This window comes from Gossypium hirsutum, chromosome D08 (assembly GCF_007990345.1).
Source record: "Gossypium hirsutum isolate 1008001.06 chromosome D08, Gossypium_hirsutum_v2.1, whole genome shotgun sequence".
NCBI classification, from domain to species: domain Eukaryota; kingdom Viridiplantae; phylum Streptophyta; class Magnoliopsida; order Malvales; family Malvaceae; genus Gossypium; species Gossypium hirsutum.
This window is the reverse complement of record NC_053444.1, coordinates 51,687,381-51,704,563: the sequence shown is the minus strand read 5'-3', so window position 1 is coordinate 51,704,563 and position 17,183 is coordinate 51,687,381. Positions and strand designations below refer to the sequence as shown.

The 17,183-nt window shown below is 34.4% G+C and overlaps 4 protein-coding genes across 6 annotated transcripts; 1 reads left to right on the top strand and 3 right to left on the bottom strand.

The window, feature by feature from the left end:
* The first annotated feature begins 595 nt into the window (after positions 1-595).
* Positions 596-2,442, top strand: LOC121219838 (plasmodesmata-located protein 8). Its single transcript, XM_041098336.1, has 3 exons — positions 596-1,517; positions 2,139-2,250; positions 2,350-2,442. The coding sequence occupies exons 1-3, from the start codon at positions 773-775 to the stop codon at positions 2,366-2,368; spliced, it is 876 nt and encodes a 291-aa protein (XP_040954270.1). The 5' UTR covers positions 596-772; the 3' UTR covers positions 2,369-2,442.
* A 947-nt stretch (positions 2,443-3,389) lies between these two features.
* Positions 3,390-4,019, bottom strand: LOC107899900 (pectinesterase inhibitor 9). Its single transcript, XM_016825637.2, has one exon. The coding sequence runs from the start codon at positions 4,017-4,019 to the stop codon at positions 3,390-3,392; it is 630 nt and encodes a 209-aa protein (XP_016681126.2).
* A 620-nt stretch (positions 4,020-4,639) lies between these two features.
* LOC121202907 (protein GRAVITROPIC IN THE LIGHT 1) lies at positions 4,640-7,367 on the bottom strand. 2 transcript variants are annotated; one of them, XM_041098334.1, is made up of 3 exons: positions 7,200-7,367; positions 6,621-6,679; positions 4,640-6,180 (listed from the first exon to the last, which is right to left on the bottom strand). In XM_041098334.1, the coding sequence occupies exon 3, from the start codon at positions 6,036-6,038 to the stop codon at positions 4,839-4,841; it is 1,200 nt and encodes a 399-aa protein (XP_040954268.1). In that variant the 5' UTR covers positions 6,039-6,180; positions 6,621-6,679; positions 7,200-7,367; the 3' UTR covers positions 4,640-4,838. The 2 variants fall into 2 exon arrangements, with proteins under 2 accessions (XP_040954268.1, XP_040954267.1); XM_041098333.1 differs by having other exon boundaries at positions 4,640-6,116.
* A 4,979-nt stretch (positions 7,368-12,346) lies between these two features.
* On the bottom strand, positions 12,347-15,229 carry LOC107900843 (protein NRT1/ PTR FAMILY 7.3). Of its 2 annotated transcripts, XM_041098335.1 has the most exons (5): positions 15,122-15,229; positions 14,895-14,978; positions 14,044-14,397; positions 13,470-13,947; positions 12,349-13,386 (listed from the first exon to the last, which is right to left on the bottom strand). In XM_041098335.1, the coding sequence occupies exons 4-5, from the start codon at positions 13,613-13,615 to the stop codon at positions 12,534-12,536; spliced, it is 999 nt and encodes a 332-aa protein (XP_040954269.1). In that variant the 5' UTR covers positions 13,616-13,947; positions 14,044-14,397; positions 14,895-14,978; positions 15,122-15,229; the 3' UTR covers positions 12,349-12,533. The 2 variants fall into 2 exon arrangements, with proteins under 2 accessions (XP_016682067.2, XP_040954269.1); XM_016826578.2 differs by having other exon boundaries at positions 12,347-13,386; positions 14,895-15,229.
* Between the last annotated feature and the right edge of the window lie 1,954 nt (positions 15,230-17,183).

Here is a 17,183-nt window from a genome sequence, read left to right as displayed (position 1 = left end):
TTCAATTTTTATCATTTAATATATATATAACTCAAATTAATATATACCGGTTAAGAATAGTAAAAGACATGGAAATTTTATGTTGGATTGTTGGCCATGTGAGAAAATAAATATTTTGAGTTAATTAAAAAAATTTTGATTTAATTTTTAATATTTTTATAATAAATTTGAAATAAAATTAAAAATAAAAGTATAACGATATAAAATTAAAGGAAATAAAAGTATTCTTTTTCCAATTACAAAAATTAATTCAATTTTATTTAAATGAATAATTTAATTTATTTAATTTCAAAAACCCTATCCTCCCTTTGTTAAAAGTTAAAAAGGGTAGGGTAGGAATATATGTGATTTGATTTTCTTGATACGAGAGCAATCTGCTCCCTTCCTACTGGCACCAAGTCATATACTAGGCCCCTTTTTTTTTTACTTTTGAAAGGGTTGGATGAATGCAAATGGCTTGGAAATATCGATATCAATCGCACCAACAACCTTATTACGAGTCCCAATGATACAAATCTGGGACAGAAATAAAAGTAAACCTATATATATATGCTGGACTTTATGGCTACTTACCGAACATGGAGGTAGAAATATTGTGGTGCAGCCATGAAGACCAAATGGGCCCTTTCTTAATTGGAATCTCAGAACTGAAGAATGATTGAATGACCAAAAAGGAAAAGCAAAGCATTCTCACTCACTGTCTCCTACACCAACAAAAACAAAAGAAAGCAATGCCAAATTGAAGAAACGAATCCAGGGCCACAAAAGAAAAATGATGGGGAGCCTTCACTTACACTCCACAGCCCTGGGATTCTTCTTTCTCTTCCTGTCTCTCAGACTCAGTCATGGCCTTCTCGTCAAACCTCATATCTTCATCTATGGTGGTTGCTCTCAGGAAAAGTACGGTCCCAACACCCCATTTGAAGCTAACCTCAACGCTTTTCTATCATCCGTTGTTACCTCAGCCTCTCAAGTCTCCTACACTACCTATGCCACCGGAAATGGAAGCTCAACGCCCCCAGATGGAACCACCGTCTATGGCTTATACCAGTGCAGGGGTGATTTACAGAGACCCGACTGCTCAAGATGCATGCAAAGTGCCGTTAACCAGATAGGGTTGGTTTGCCCTTACTCCTACGGTGCTTCATTACAACTAGAAGGCTGTTATTTAAGATACGACCGTGCTAGTTTCTTGGGGACACTCGATACAAGTCTGAAGTTCAAGAAATGCAGTAAAAGTAGTGTTAATAACGACGAGGAGTTCTTTAGGCGTAGAGATATAGTGTTAGCCGATTTGCAGGCGGGTGTTGGTTTTAAAGTCAGTTCGTCGGGTATGGTCGAGGGTTTTTCCCAGTGTATGGGGGATTTGAGCTCGAGTGATTGCTCCTCTTGCCTTGGGGATGCTGTTGGGAAACTGAAGAGCTTATGCGGATCAGCTGCGGCAGCTGATGTTTTCTTGGGGCAGTGTTATGCTCGGTACTGGGCATCTGGATACTATCAAGAATTCTCTTCTGCAGGTTAATTTCATATCCTTTTTAACTATAGTAAGATCATTTTTGGTTAGAAACTGTTTGTTAGGGTAGAAGAACCAGGGTTACATGATATTGACTCACTTAGAGATAATTAGACAAAGGCCAAGAGTCAACAAGTGATCCTTTTATAAAGTAAAAGACATTAAGGGGGTAATGCTACATACTCGTCACTTCGAAAGAAAAAACCGCCTCCATTATTAAAATAAAAAAAGCTTCATATTATTATATCCATGCCATAAGCACTGTGTTATAAGTTAGTGGTGGTTATTGTTGTTATGATCAGTACGATGCTGTACTAAGAACACATCTGTGCATGATCACATTGTCAATTCCAGCCATCATCTCCGACTTTAATTGGAATAAGAACCATATGATTCGTGTTGCCTCATTAAAAAAAGAAATAAGGAAGGCATAGGGGAACATTTCAATAATCCATTATAATTTCTACCCTATATAGTGCATGGAAAAAAATATTCTTCAAAAATTCTCCTCTCATCTCTCAATAATATGGACTAAAGTACATGCAATTATGAAATAGAGAAGAAGAATATAATTTCTACCCTACATAGTGCATGGAACATTTTGATTTGTTATTGTTGTGCGTAGATTCCTCCCACCAAGATGAGGATCATATTGGAAAAACAGTAGCCCTCATCGTGGGTGTATTAGCAGGTCTAGCTGTTCTAATTGTTATTCTCTCATTTTGCCATAGCAATGGGTATGTAATTTCTACTTCATGTTATTAATTGTTTCTTCATCCTATATAGCATACTGCTTCTACACATAATAACAGTGACCCTTTTTTCTTTTTTCCCAGAATGAAACAACAGGTTTAACGACTATGTAAAGCCCTTCCTTGCTACCAAGTTTAGATTTTTAAGCAAAAGAATATTGGGTTGAGTTTTTCTAATTCTATGTTTTAAGGTGCCTACTTTTTCACCTATTTATTTTCAGTTTTAAAATATACAAGGGTGAAATTCTTATGTTTTCATTTAGCTCAATAGTTTTGGATATTAGGATCATCGCAAGTGATGGCCAGTTTAAGAAAACATTAAATCATCCCTATAATAAAAGGACTAAAAAGATATGATATAATCATGGTTCAAACTAAACCATACGTGACATCTCCAGTTTTGTTTGCAAATCGTTTTGAAGACAATGATATGATCTCGTTATCTAATTTGTTAATGGATCATTATTAGACAACTAAAATTCCATTAACAAACTACAATTTTAATTCCACTTAAGTTTGGGCTTGTTTGGTCTTGCATGGGCCTCCATGCATCATCGTTGAAGCCCATTTATTCTTCATTCGGAATGCCCCGCAATTTTAATTCAATCCTCATATTTAATTTTTAATCTTGAAAACATTTCAAATAAATCCTTAAACTATAAATACCATATCAATGAAGCTGATGTGGAATATATTTAAAATACACTTATATTTATTTTATAAATTACTTAAACCTAGCATATTAAAAAAACACACACACACACATCTAAATTCTAATCACATTCCCTTTTTTTCTTTTAACATGTCTAAAGTTTGACTCACTTAAATCTATCCTAGTATTTAAACCTCAGTTGATATTAGGGTATTTGAAGATAATGATTAATAAATTACTAATACTAGAATGGTACGAAGTTAATGACCAATTTAAAATTTGAAGGATGTTTTTGTAGAATTAAACCCAAAAGGAATTCCTAAAGCTCTTCGTCTACTTTCAGAACTTGCAAATTAAGATTTAGATAACCATTGTTTAAACATAGTCTTATTAGACGAAAACTTAATATTTCGACTTCAATTGAACAGACAAAGGTGAGCTCAAATTCTAAAAAGATAACCAGCTGCCAACCTTATGGGTGCTTCTCAATGGCAGCAGCAGCATATCGGTGAAATAAGGCCAGTGCATTGCTTGTTAACTGTGCAACATTCAACACCTTGCTCTTAATGGTGGCCTTCATTTTACTCATCCTCTGCCCTGGGAACTCATCTACGCAACTGCTAGCATCAGTTAGGGCAGTACTAACCCAAGTATCAACGTTATCTATGTGCCAATACATGTCATCGCTCATCATCTCAGCTTTGGGGTCCAATCGGCAAAGCTCTCCGGTCGACTGGCTAAGCTGGCTTACACTATCATCTATCTGCACCAAGCAATCTCTCACCACCGGATACTCCTTGGCTTTCGTTGCCTTGAGCTCTTTAGCCACCTTCACCAAGTACAACCTCACGTGACGAGCTCGGTATAGGCTCACCGTCAACGCCGTACGGGTCAGTTGCTGCGCGGTTGGTGGTGTATCGGAACTAGCATGGCGAGTGAGCCATTTAACACATAGGGCCGGATAGCGTGTGGTCCGACATGACGCCTCAATGAAGGTCCTAGCTTGAGAATGTGCCGCTCTATTTAATGGCTCAACCGTGCCAATGTTAATGCAAAAGATGAAGAAAAAGAAGAGCAGAAGGGAGAGGCTGAGTTTAGCCATTGATCAAGACGTGAAGCTGAAAAATATAGACTATAAATTGAAGAATTGAAGTTGGATAAACATATATATATAGAAAGAACAGTGAGAGCTGGCCACATGCGAAGCCATAGGTAGCTTGCAGTTTACGTGGATTAAGAGCCAAATAATTGTGTAACGAGGTAATGAAGGAGAATAAAATAAGAATATGGTTTATGAATAATTCTGTGCCGGGTATGTTAAATTGCCGCCGAGTGCGCAGTATTAGGAGCTACAAGACAACAATGAGTTTTTATAATCAAATCTCAGTATATATATAGTAATCATCCATGGTTTATCTGTAAAAATTCCCATTTGATTTTACAATATTATTTGCAGTTTATTACAGAATAGGAGCATGTGGGGAATGTTGTTTGACTTTTTGGTGCATGTACATATATCCATTTGATTGAGCAAAAAGGATAGGATGTGATAGACTTTTGACCTGAAAGAGATCATGTGGATGAGTGGGTTCTCGGCAAAATCAATCAAACGTGAATCTTGGCATATCTTTCATCAATTATCTTTAATCATATATTTTCTAGAGTATTAAATCTGTAGCGTTTATCGGATTAAGATAATTTGCCCTCACTCAAACATGATCCTTTGACTAAATGCGGGTTGATTCAATTAACTGAATACTCATGGATCATGACATTACATGGTTCGATTGATCGAGAAACAAAGAGCTACTTGTGATACAATTACAGAAGTAGAGAGCAATAACAACACATTATAAAGGAAAACTGCACACGCTTAATACATGTTACGTACTGGAACAAAGATTTGGCATAGAGCTTGTAATTACTCATTAACCTTCATTCCTGAAAGATAAACTCGGCTCCGAATGACGATGCTGTCAATCCAAAAGCCAGGCATGACCATTAGCCCAACTTGAGGTTTCTCATCAGTTTCATCCATTATCAAGTTGTTCACTACACTTGCCATATAAACCTCTGAATATTCACTTCCCCTTTTAACTTGGAAGATCTTCACGTTAGGATCGAATGAACAAGCTAGCCTATGCAAAAGCCATATAGACTTGGCTAATTTTAGAAAGGCTTGGTAAAATGGAGTCCGCGGATGCCCACCTCCGATTACATAATTCCGTTGGTCCAAGTTTCCGAAGAATGAAGTTTCCATCTTTGGATGGACGACCACAGGGTACTTGCTCCTGCAGAATTTACCGAATACGGAATCAGGATTCTGGCCTAGCACGTCCAACGGATCCATCTCCCTCAGAGCCAGGTATTGGTGGAAGAAGCTCTCTTTATTGACTGTAAGATTATCTAAATTAATCGAGAAATTCTCCACTTGAAACCCACTGAACATTCTCTGGCAAATATGGGACTCAAATGCATATTTTTTATGAGCTCTCTTGGCATATACAACATTGGGTTCAATCGAGTCAGCGGCAGCATCAAGGTCCCAGCCAGCAGCTTTCATCATGTTGATCAATGGTTTAGAAAAATCATGAATAGCTTTGAAAGCAGATTCAACGGCTGATACAAAGAGCTCAGGGGTCAAATCCGCAGGGAAGAATCCGTTTGCTTCCCCCGAGCCTTCAGATTCCTTCATAGACAACCCCCTAAGCTTTAGGTTCTTTTCTAGCTTCACTCTCTTCTGATTTGCCTCTTCAATTTGCTGCTGCAACTGACGAATCTCCGAATCCTTATTCTGAATTTCAGACTGGAACTTCTTTACCATAACTTCATAGGTTCTCAGCAGGCTCTGCTGCTCTTGAATCTCAACAGCTAAGTGAGAATCCTGAGGAGAAACAGACACTGGTTTCGGGTTGTTTTCTCTGTAGAAGTGCTTTAGTTCGGATAGATTCTTCAGCTCGGAAATTATAAGTTTATCAGCAACTTGAATTTTTTCAGGGTCATAAGGAGTATGAGCAGTTTGGAGCTGAATATAGGCCGACTTAAGGGAGGAAATATTTGTAAATATTTTGGATATAAAAGCTTCCATAGCTTCTGGATTCTGCTTCATGCTGTCTTCCATTGGTTGAGGGTGAACTTTTTGGCTGTTGCTTTCACGGAGTTGAGTATCTTTTGAACCTGTCGGTACTCGGTAGCATATCTGTTACAAACCAAGGGGAGACTTATAACGGACACTTTCAGAGAAAATACTGCTACTACAACACCTACAAGTTTTAACAATGTTATTAATAAAATCTAGCACATATTAGAGGGGACACAAGTAAATATAAGATCGAAGACAACTGAAAAAGGGTATATATATAAAGAAAACTTGCCTTTCATAATGCACTGCTATCTAGACATGATTATATGCAAATCTACAACAATCTCAATACTTAATAGACCCGCCATGTTCTCAGTCTTAATCCTAACAGTATCACTTGGTTGATTTTGCTCTGCTCTATGGCAACTTGGAAATTGAAAATTGTATACAAAAAAAAGGGGTTTCCTACATCTAACACATAACTCAGACATATAGAGGCTTGAAATACCGTTATTGCACGGTGTCTTTGAATCATTAGGCACGGATTCTGGTTACAAAACGCCTCAGGAGAACAAATAGTAGTATGTCATGTATAACAGAAGACAAAGTTCCCGAGCATACCTGAAAAGACAGCGAGCCCTCTTCAGGTTATATCCAGCAACCATAATAACCTTGAAAACCTGAAAGCAACAGTAATTAACAAATTACATTTTCGGGAAAAACAATACGAAAACAATATTAATAAATGGTTAAAAATAAAATTCCAGTGAATAATACAACTCCCTCATTCATCATTCCAAGTCCATCTCACAGGCACAAACCCCAGGTAGAGAAAGGCAATATTCCAAGAACTAAAATGATAAACTTTTCAACAACTAATCCTAAAATAATCAGATACACCCACTCTAAATTCCTCAATAGCGAATACGATTCCCAACGCATGATCACATATTTGAGTAAAGAAAAACAAGCGGCAAAAAACATGTTTTTCAATTAGCAAACCCCATCAAAGCTTTAAACAAGATTCCAGCAACAACACAAACGTTTAAGGTTGTCGTTCAATGCCCTTACTTTAAAGCAGAAACAGAAAAATGCAAGAAATTGAAACACATTAAGACCAAAAGTTAAGGCAGTTAAGCGTGTAGAATTTTGGGCTGCTAATATTATTTTGTTTAGCTTTGTCGGGATGAGGAACTTTACCTGACTGGAGATGCTGGGCGGGTAAAATGGGGGGAATATCTTCAGACAAAGCAAAGCATTGGGAAAATTTGGTAAAGTTTATGTTCTGGTCATCGGTCCACGGTACGCCAGGACAATCACAAAGTAAGCCAAGCCCTATGATTACGATGGGGCAAGTTTTCTTCTTTTATTATTATTATTGTTATTGTTATTATTTTAAAGGTCGAATATTTTGGTTTTTTTAAAATATATTATTTTAATTTTTTATAACAATTTTCACTTATATAAGTAATAATCGTAATTATGAAATACATTCTTTATTAAATTAATTATCTATAATAACATATTGTTGAAAATTTTAATAAAATTATACCTATTTCATATAAGCAAACCTATTAATTATAATTTATTAAATAAAAATAATCTTAATTAGAATATTATTTAATAAAATGTTTAAATTTTGCATGAAAAAAAATCTATTAATCATATTCTATGAAATGGAAATAATCTTTAATGAGTGAAATTAAAGATATCAATTCAACAAACTATTAAGTTCCTTAATCAAATTTGGAACATCATAAACTTATAAATTGATTACTTGAATTTAATAACTCATGATAAATTAATTAATTTAATTAGATAATTCATACAAATTAATTGAACTTATTAGAATTATAAACTTCATAATTAATCATGTGAAAAAATTACAAAATAAAAAATGTATAAAAGCAGTAATGCATGCACCTATTTTACGTCTTTTAATTTTGTTGATTTAATTCTCACTTTCTTTATTTGATGGGAATTAACTAGATTTACAACTATTATTATTTTATAACAATATGTTGTTATAAGTGTATAACAATCACTCTCTATAACAGACAAATAAGATTACTATATGAGAGTTGATATATTTAACGTACCGGACGTTACTTCATTAATGATACTTAACAGTCGAGTAATTATTTTGTTAGTTTTGAAATTTTAAATACTAAACAAAGTTTTCTTAATTAATATTTTTTATCCTTCTTATTATAATGAAATTAAATTAAAAAAATAACTTAAACCAATAATTCTTTTCTCATCTATAAGCTACCTCTAGATCAGTGTTTATCTCCCGTGCGTTTGCTTCTATGGAACAATTTACCCTCTATCTCACCACACCTCATAGATGAGGTTGTTTGGAAGAAACACGCTCCACCGTTTCTCAATTTTTCAAAGGGGATACAAATCTCTAGTGGAATGGACTAGTTTCTATTTTACTCCTTCCACTTCTTTTTTCCTCTAAATAAATATAATATTAATATCAAATCATTTTAATATATTTTATTAATAAATATGTATAATTTTGAAAAAAAAAAGATTTGAGGAATATTTTTAAATTTTTAATAATTTATCTTTAATTTAAATATATTTTATATTTATATTTTATTATTTAATATGTACACGATTTTGATATTTTTATTTTTTATTATATTTACATTTTTTGAAGTTCAATATTTTCTTGAAGTTATATGATTAAATATCCCAAAAATGCCGAGAATAAAAAAAATTTACGTGTTTAGGCTATTTTCTCGAAAAATAATGGGAATAGGTCGATTTTACGAAAACACTCCCAGCTGACAGCGTTTTCAGGTGAAATGAAAAAAAAAACGCATCCAAATAGAAGAGTTTTCAGTGTATGTGCAGGAAAACACTTCCAGCTAGAAGCGCTTTTCTGCATTTCACCTGAAAATGATGCTAGCGGGAAACGTTTTTCATGTGTAATGTTTTATTTAGGGTTAGAGTTTTTTAATTAGGGTTATGGTTTAGGGTTTTTTGGATTTTAAGGTTTATAGTTTGTTTTTATATATATTATAGTTTTTTTATTTTTTATATATTATTTTTTATAATTTTAAAATTTTTTATATATTAATTTATTTAATTTTTAATTTATTTATAATTTCTTGAGATGTAAAGTTAATAATTTTTTAATTCGATTTTTAGAGGTATCGTATTTACACCAATCGTATATTCTAATTATTTGAATTGCAAATTTCAATTCACATCATAATCGAAACTCGAACTACTCAATTTGATTAAATATTTAAGTGCATTGTTTTCAAACACTGATATAGGTTCAGAAAATATATCCCGGGATTTGTGATGGTTGAGTGGTTAAAAGTTTAGGTTGAAATTCTTAAAGAGAAAGTGTTCCACGTAGGACATTTTTTTAGTCCATGTCAGAGAAAAGCACTAAAAGCTTTTCCTGCTGGACACGTTTTCAGTTGATGTGGCAAGAAAATGTGTCCTGCTGGAGGCACTTTCAGTGCTTTTCTTACACATGTACTAAAAAAGCATCATACGTGGAGCGCTTTCTCTCTAAGAATTTTAACTCCCACTAGCCCGAGAAAATTTTTTAAATCAATTAGCACTCACCCTCAGGTTTATAAAAGCAAGCTATTTCAGGGTTGATTGCCATAAGGCATTTACGAGCAAAAAAAATTGAAAGAAGATCAGAAGAAGAGAAGTTCGCAGATTAGGGGTAATTTGGAGCTACCACGCAATTTGCATAAAGTAAGGATCATTTTTTGTTGTTCATATTTAATTACAGCACTATTTCTTTGCATAATATATATATTTGTTTCGAACATGTGGAACAAGTTATTTCGTTGAAAATGATGGACAAATTAATTAGTACGATGGTGAAGTGCGTGACATCGAGAGCGGGGTCATTTTTTATTAGAGAACATAGCGCAATTGGATTTTAACCAGAACATACAATTGTCAGAACTTTGGACAAGTATTAGGCAAAAAATCATTAGGTCCAACCAGATGAGAGTATTGTCCCTTAAATATCGATTTTGTACTTCGATCGACCCCATTAGATATGACACTTTCGATACAATAAAAAAATTATGTATTTGTTAAAAAATTTACATGACAAGTACAAAAATAAAATAAATCAATCCAATCTCCGGTCAGAATGTGTGCCATATCACGGTGGTCGACGGTTGCGAGTTGGATTCCTTCTTAGTTCAACCTCCGGTACAGGTTGTGGTCTCCGCCTCTAATCTTCTTCGCCTTCGTCCGTAGTTGATTGCGATCGGTTGCTTCTCAGTTGCCATTGTGTATCCTCCGATCTAGGAATAGGTGGTTGCAAAGATGGTCCACCTTGGTAGAGCAATGACCCTAAAGGTGTTTGCGACACCATCGGCGTAATGATATAACTATATTGTGTCCCATGCACCAGCGGCATAACAATCAGACGCCCGGTCGATGCGCCAAACATAGACAACCTATACGTCATCATCAGTATCGTGGTCATAAAAAACGTCGATGGGATTGGTGTGTAATACCTGGCATCCAAGTAGAAGTAGGAAAATGTGGTATAATGTGTAGTGCTTGTGTAAAAAAGAAGGGGTTAGTATAAGCACCAAAATAAGTCAAGTCATACTGACCAGGGGGTGGTGCGACCATCGGTGTCGATTCTTGCGCCAGTGTCAATGACAGACCCGCACTGTCAACTCCGTTGTGGCCTCCTCGCCTTGGATTCCTAGGCGCTCGTCGTGGCCTTATTGTATAGGGTGGCCTGCCCCTCGCATCTTCATCTAGCAGATATGACTTGCCATGGACCCTAAACCATGGCATGTACTCCGGATAGCAGGCTAACTCGGGAGTGAAAATAGGCTCATGAGTAGGTAAAAACTTGTACTTATTGTTTCACATGTTGATATATTAGGCGTAGAAGTAGTTCAATTCTCATCCGTCCTCCCCTGCAAGTCGACAAGATGCAGATCATCGAGGTCTTAGGGTGCCACTGGAATTTATTGTTGGAACCTAAATTGCCACAACACTCTATCCGACTCGTGCATATCCACGGTAGTGTACACTACCTATGGCACTTTCGTGTGCTAGATGTTGTGATTGACTAAGAATTTTGACGGGATGTATTCTTGAATTGTCGGATCGAAGTAAGGCGTCCATTCAAACTATATTAAAATAATATAAATTTTAGTTATCTATATACTACTAATTTTTAAATGAACTATGTTAATATTATATAATTCAAAATTAAAAAATACATATCTCTGCTTCCGATCATTGGTCTAACAGAAGCCGCATATCTCAAAACTTGTCAAGTAGTTTCACGTAACTAAACCCATAGTTCCACCTATAGAAATAATATGTTAACACAACAATTAAAATTTTAACTAATTTTATTATGGTAACTATTTTAACTAATGAATTTTACCTTGTTACGAGTGAGAATGTATAAGGGTAGTCCGTTCGAGGACATAAAAATGGCAGTCGGTACTGCGCCCATGATTGTAGTAGTAGCATGCAACCACTGATTTTGATTTTTTGTGGTACCGTCGCCCGACACATCTTTCGGTACAATGTCGCAAACACGGCTAACCCCTAGTTAAGTTCATTCGCTTATCTAAAGTTGACGAATTTTAGAAGCCACCTTAAATGGATGAGATTTCGTGACTTATCGGGCATTATAAAACCCCCGATAATCATAAGGATGTACGCACGAGCATGTTGTTCTCTTTGGACTTCAGTCTAATCCTTATCGAGCCCACTAAAATTTATTTTTAGCCAATTTATATCTATCCGGGCTCCAAAAATGGTTTTCGAAATCTACCCTAAAAGTTGCTAGCATACGTCTTTCCAATTAGCTGCGTGAATTGACCCAGTCACTACCGGCCCGTCCACCAGTAACCCAAGCTGTAACTGTATGTCTTCTAGAGTGATAGTGCACTCATCGCATGGAAGGTAAAATATATGCATCTCGGATCTCCACCTTTCCACTAACGACCAATAAGGGTCACGTGCAAAAATTCGGCATCTAAGTATGGTTCAATTAAAGGTGATGGAGGAGCGGCTATTTAACTAGTCGTTGTGGTGTTGATCTTTGGGGAAAAACGCTTCCACTTGCAAGCGTTTTCTTGCAGATGCGCTGAAAACGCTTCCACGTGGATACACTTTTATGCATTTCACCTGAAAATGCTATGTAAAATCAGCCTATTCCCATCATTTTTCTAGAAAATGGCTTAAACATGTAACTTTTTTAATTGTCGACATTTTTTGATAATTTAGTCTAGTTATATACCATCATTTTAATATTATGTCTTTAATAGTTATTTTTTACCCTCATCTCATTGTCATCATTGTATTTGAACCCAAATGCATATCTCATTACTAATTTTAATCTGATTGTTATAATAATTAATCTCACTGCTGCCTTTTTTTCAATCTTACCGAAACTAGTGTCCCTAGCCATCCAAACTAAGCGTAGAAAAACCTGTCTTTTTCATATTAGTAGAAAATAGATCTTTGATCCAAAAACAAAAACAGAAAACTCCTATCTGCTCAAGCTTCATTAGCTTGCTCCTGTGTCCCCATTTCCATGTTTTCAGCTCTGTTCTCAAACGATGTGGGACTATACCTCTTAGCACAAATAACAAAAAGAACCAAGTTAATAGCAGTCAATGCAGCTAATAAAAAGAAGTACCGATCCAAATGTCCATCATTCAAATCCGGTGGAACCCAACCTGCTTCCCCATTCGTAGATGTAATGGCCATCACTGTCGTCAAAATTATGCTACATATATAACTAACCATTGCTGAAGAAGACATCGACAACCCAATCCCCAAGCTTTTCAATCCATCAGGTGTTTGTGTCGCAAAAAATTCCATCTGGGCAACGTACACAAATGCTTCAGACACTCCCACAAGCACATACTGTGGGATCTGCCAGAAAATGCTTAAACCCCTCGTGTTTTTAGAACCGGCATGTTTTAGTCTTTGCTGCTCCACAATGGCTGCGATTATCATGGATGCCATTGCCATGGCTATGCCGATTCCTATTCTTTGTAGCTCGGATGGTGGCTTGGGTTCTCTTTTTGTTACCTTAATGTATAAAGGAACTATCAGTTTGTCATACAATAGAATGAATGTTGATGTGCTTATTATGTCGAATGCAAACATGCTGGCTGGTGGGATATGGAAGTTTGAGATTGTTGTTGTGTTCATGGCTGCTCCTTGTTCGGCAAAGAGAGAAAGCATTTGTATGAACACTACAGAGGACAAAACGGTGCAGAACCATATTGGTAGTAATTTTAGAATGGACTTCACTTCAACTTGTGTGATGGTGCAAAGATGCCATGGATTTGCTGGTTTGACCATGTCGACCAGGGTGATAATGGAGGCTCGATCGAGATATCTGCCATTCAGACATTTAAGACGTTAAGAACCACATCCAATTCAAACAAATTAAGAAATTCATAAGCTGTAAAAAGAACATACTTGAAGCCATTGGTGTGAAGTATTCTTCTGACCCCATTATTTTTGCCTTGCTTCCTTTCAACTTCATAAATCCCTTCACCATTGGAGGGTACTGAAACGACCCACACAAAAGCAAGCAAAATGCAAGCGCTGCACAAGCAGCACATATCCAGAACCCCAAGATCCAGTTCCCAAGGTTCTGAATATATACCAACACAGTCTCAACAACCAAGGATCCCATGTTTAAGGCCACATAAAAATAGCTGTAAAATGAATTCTTAGATTGTTTTTCCGTGTTGTCCTCCTCGTCGAACTGGTCGGTTCCAAATGCAGCAAATGCAGGTTCAGGGGCTCCATTGCCTAAAGTAATCATATATATAGCAACATAAAATACAACAGTTTCAGCTGATGAATGAGGTTCACATAACTGTCCTAGTTTGCCACAACCTTGAGGTTTTAGTAGAGACAATTGTGTGACCAACGATAGTGCTATCAACCCCTGACCAAAACAACAACAAAAACCAATCAAAACCAGTTCAATTTGTGCATTAAAGCCTGAACTGAGTACATTGATAATTGTGTGAGGCTTACTTACAATAAGGTAGAGAACCTGAAATGAGACACATGTAAGGTATCTTCCCAAGTAGGAATGACTTAGAAAAGCACCCATTAAAGAGAAAAGGTACATAGTTCCCATCCACCTACTGAATGTGTTGACTGCCTCTGCATTAGATTGTCTTAGAACAGATTTTGAAAAAAGAACCAAATTCACCTCCACCGCCGCGAATGCAAGCGTAACCAGTCCTTGATTTACTGTTGGCTAATGAAACCCCAATTATGTATGTGTAAGCATTATTGTAACTTAAAACTGGCTGAGACAAATAAAGAGCATCTCCTTTTGTCTTAAAGTTTGGACCACATGTTGACAACATGGTACTGAACGACGAAGCTGATACATTCAATTAAATGGATGGTCAAATTTTGTAATTAGTCCCTGTACTATAAAAAGCTTGCATATTTAATTTATGTAATAGCTGTACTTTTCAAATTTCGAAAATATAACCATTAAACTCATTAAATTAAAATTTATTATTTTTAAAATTTCATACGGAAACACATAATGACAGGACAACTTAGTAGTTTCAAATAATATTCAAAAGGAAGTTACATCATTTTAATTAATAAATTTAATTGTTAATGTTCATTAGGATTGGAATGTTAAAATTCAAAAACTATAAAAATTAAAAAATAATCAAATAAGTATTTAAAAGAAAACAAATAAAACAACATAAATTAAATCCACAAATTACACAAAATAAATTAATAACAAAATTTGACATCACCAATTTCATTATTATTATTTAAATTAAAACTAAAATTTGAAAATAAAATAAACATTGTTTTTGTTATTGCCACAAAACTTGAGCCTACTGACAGTTAACTTACCTAATATAAACATGGCACATCTCCATAGCGATCAAGCGATCCATCCTTGGTACACAAATTCCCATCTGGTCTCTTGCCATCGGCCTATCGTCCTTGCATGCAACCGCAAGAGATGTTGCAGACATAAGAAAGAAAGAAAGAAACCAGAAAAGAAGTCTTAAACACTCATGTAACATGTTCCTAATACAATCTTTGAAACATGCTAGGAAACATGTTCCATTCCATACCTTAATGCCATTGATAACCGAAGAAGCAACGCAGGGTTGTTGCCTTGTCTCCATGTCCGAAATTCAACGAGAGAAGAGGGAGGAGATGAGATGATGGTGGCCGGTGGGGTTACTGATACTGTGAGTTATTGTGAGTAAATGAAAATTATATTTCAAATGTCTGTCTGTCTGACAGTATGACCATAAATGAGGTTTCCTTTTCTGACTAACTGTGGATTTGGCGATGACATTTATTGCATGAAAATATGGAAGAAGACAAGAAGATGTAATTAATTCATTGTTCACTTCTGGTATATGTCCTATGAGGACGCTTGGCAGTCAAGACCTGACAACTGGACTATTTTCCTTTCCTTATAAACAAGAAGATGGAATTGGATGCCAATGCTATACCTAACTATGTATTTTGTGGCAATAACAAAAACTCCCTAAACTATAATCCTTGATCCAGCTATAAATGAATGAAGTGTTTTTCGTTAATTTAATGTAGTTAAATTTTATATAAATTAATTATTGATGCATAAAAACTAAAGATAAAATAAAACCGGAAAAATTAGTGAATGCTAAAACTTCTTTCAAATATTTAAAAATCTTAAAACTAATATTTTTTTTAAATATCTATTTTTACAATATTTAATTTTTTTTAAATTTTCATTTTAAATTATGCCACATAAAATTTAACATGTCATTTAACCGTTAAATTAACGATTTTAGTAACGAAAGGATTCAATTGCTATAACCTCAATAATTAAAGATGTAATTAAAATGATTTGAATTTAGAATGAAAATCATAGTTTAAGAATTTGGTGCAATGAACTAAAAAAAGTATTTTGTTCAACTTTTCAATATAAATTTGATAAATATCTTAATAATGTGTTTAGTAAAATTAAAAACAACAATCAGGAGCTTAATTATCTTAACCTTTTGAAGTTAATTAATAATACAAAATTATTTTATAAATAAATAAATTAAAGTATAATATTAATCGCATCATATCACTTTAAATTTTAAAACATTTTAATTGGGGGTGTTAATGTAGTATTATATTAATTATTAATTTGGAATTAAATGCTATCTTAGATTTAGCATGGAGTATATATTAAAATACATAGGTCATATGTTAAAAATATCGGGTTTTTTACAAAAATAATATAAAAAAATAAAAAATTACTAAAATGCTATAATTTTTTTATTTACCAAAATATATATAAATTTTTTTATTTACCAAAATATATCAAAAAAACTAAAAAACAAAAAAATAAAAGAACAGGAAAAAAAAACTGGACCGATTTTACAACTCCCTGGGTGGAGGGAAGCAGGTTGGCGGCACCAAACAAGGAGAGGGGGTTGGCGGCACCAAACAAGGAGTCCTTGTTGGTGGCACCACCCTTAAATTTAAGGGTGGTCGGTTGGTGGGGGGAAGAAGGAGAGGGGAAGAAGAAGAAAGAAATGAAGAAAGAAAAAGAAGGAAAAGGAAAGAAGAGGAAAGAAAGAAAAAGAAAGAAAGAAAAGGAAAGGGGAAGAAAAAAAAAGCAGTTTATAAGGAAAGAAAAATAAGAAAAGGAAAGGAGAAGAGAAAAAAAAAAAGAGGGAAGGAAGGAAAAAAAGAAAATAAGGTAATTTTTATTATTAATTTATGATTTTTGTAATATTTGTGTGTTAAAAAATAATATTATGTACATTTTACGTATTTTAATATTTTATTTAGGGTATATAATTTTTGAGATATATTTAGCATGAAAAAATTCATGGTATGTACATTATATGTTGATTAGGAATTTTTTTATGAAATTGACTTAGGATGTTGAAATTAGTTTTGTTAGGCAAATAACATTAAAAGTAAAATGATAAATAAATATATTTAAGAAAACATAAAATACGAAAAGAAAAAACGAAAATTAGATATTCACCGAAAGTAAGAAAATGGGAAAAAAATTATATCTTTAATAAATTTTAAACATAATGCACTAAAAAAATATAAAATTATAAAATTTAAAATGACGATATTTTTTAAAATAATAAAATGCGGAGAGAAAAATACGAACAAATGGCCAAAGTAATAGTG

Excerpts from the sequence above, each read along its gene's own strand:
- LOC121202907 (XM_041098334.1), bottom strand. The coding sequence starts at position 6,038 with ATGGAAGACAGCATGAAGCAGAATCCAGAAGCTATGGAAGCTTTTATA.
- LOC107900843 (XM_041098335.1), bottom strand. The coding sequence starts at position 13,615 with ATGTGCTGCTTGTGCAGCGCTTGCATTTTGCTTGCTTTTGTGTGGGTC. Across the intron at positions 13,387-13,469 it reads CTTCACACCAATGGCTTCAA|ATATCTCGATCGAGCCTCCA; the intron begins GTATGTTCTTTT and ends TCTGAATGGCAG.
- LOC107899900 (XM_016825637.2), bottom strand. The coding sequence starts at position 4,019 with ATGGCTAAACTCAGCCTCTCCCTTCTGCTCTTCTTTTTCTTCATCTTT.
- LOC121219838 (XM_041098336.1), top strand. The coding sequence starts at position 773 with ATGATGGGGAGCCTTCACTTACACTCCACAGCCCTGGGATTCTTCTTT. Across the intron at positions 1,518-2,138 it reads TCAAGAATTCTCTTCTGCAG|ATTCCTCCCACCAAGATGAG; the intron begins GTTAATTTCATA and ends TGTTGTGCGTAG.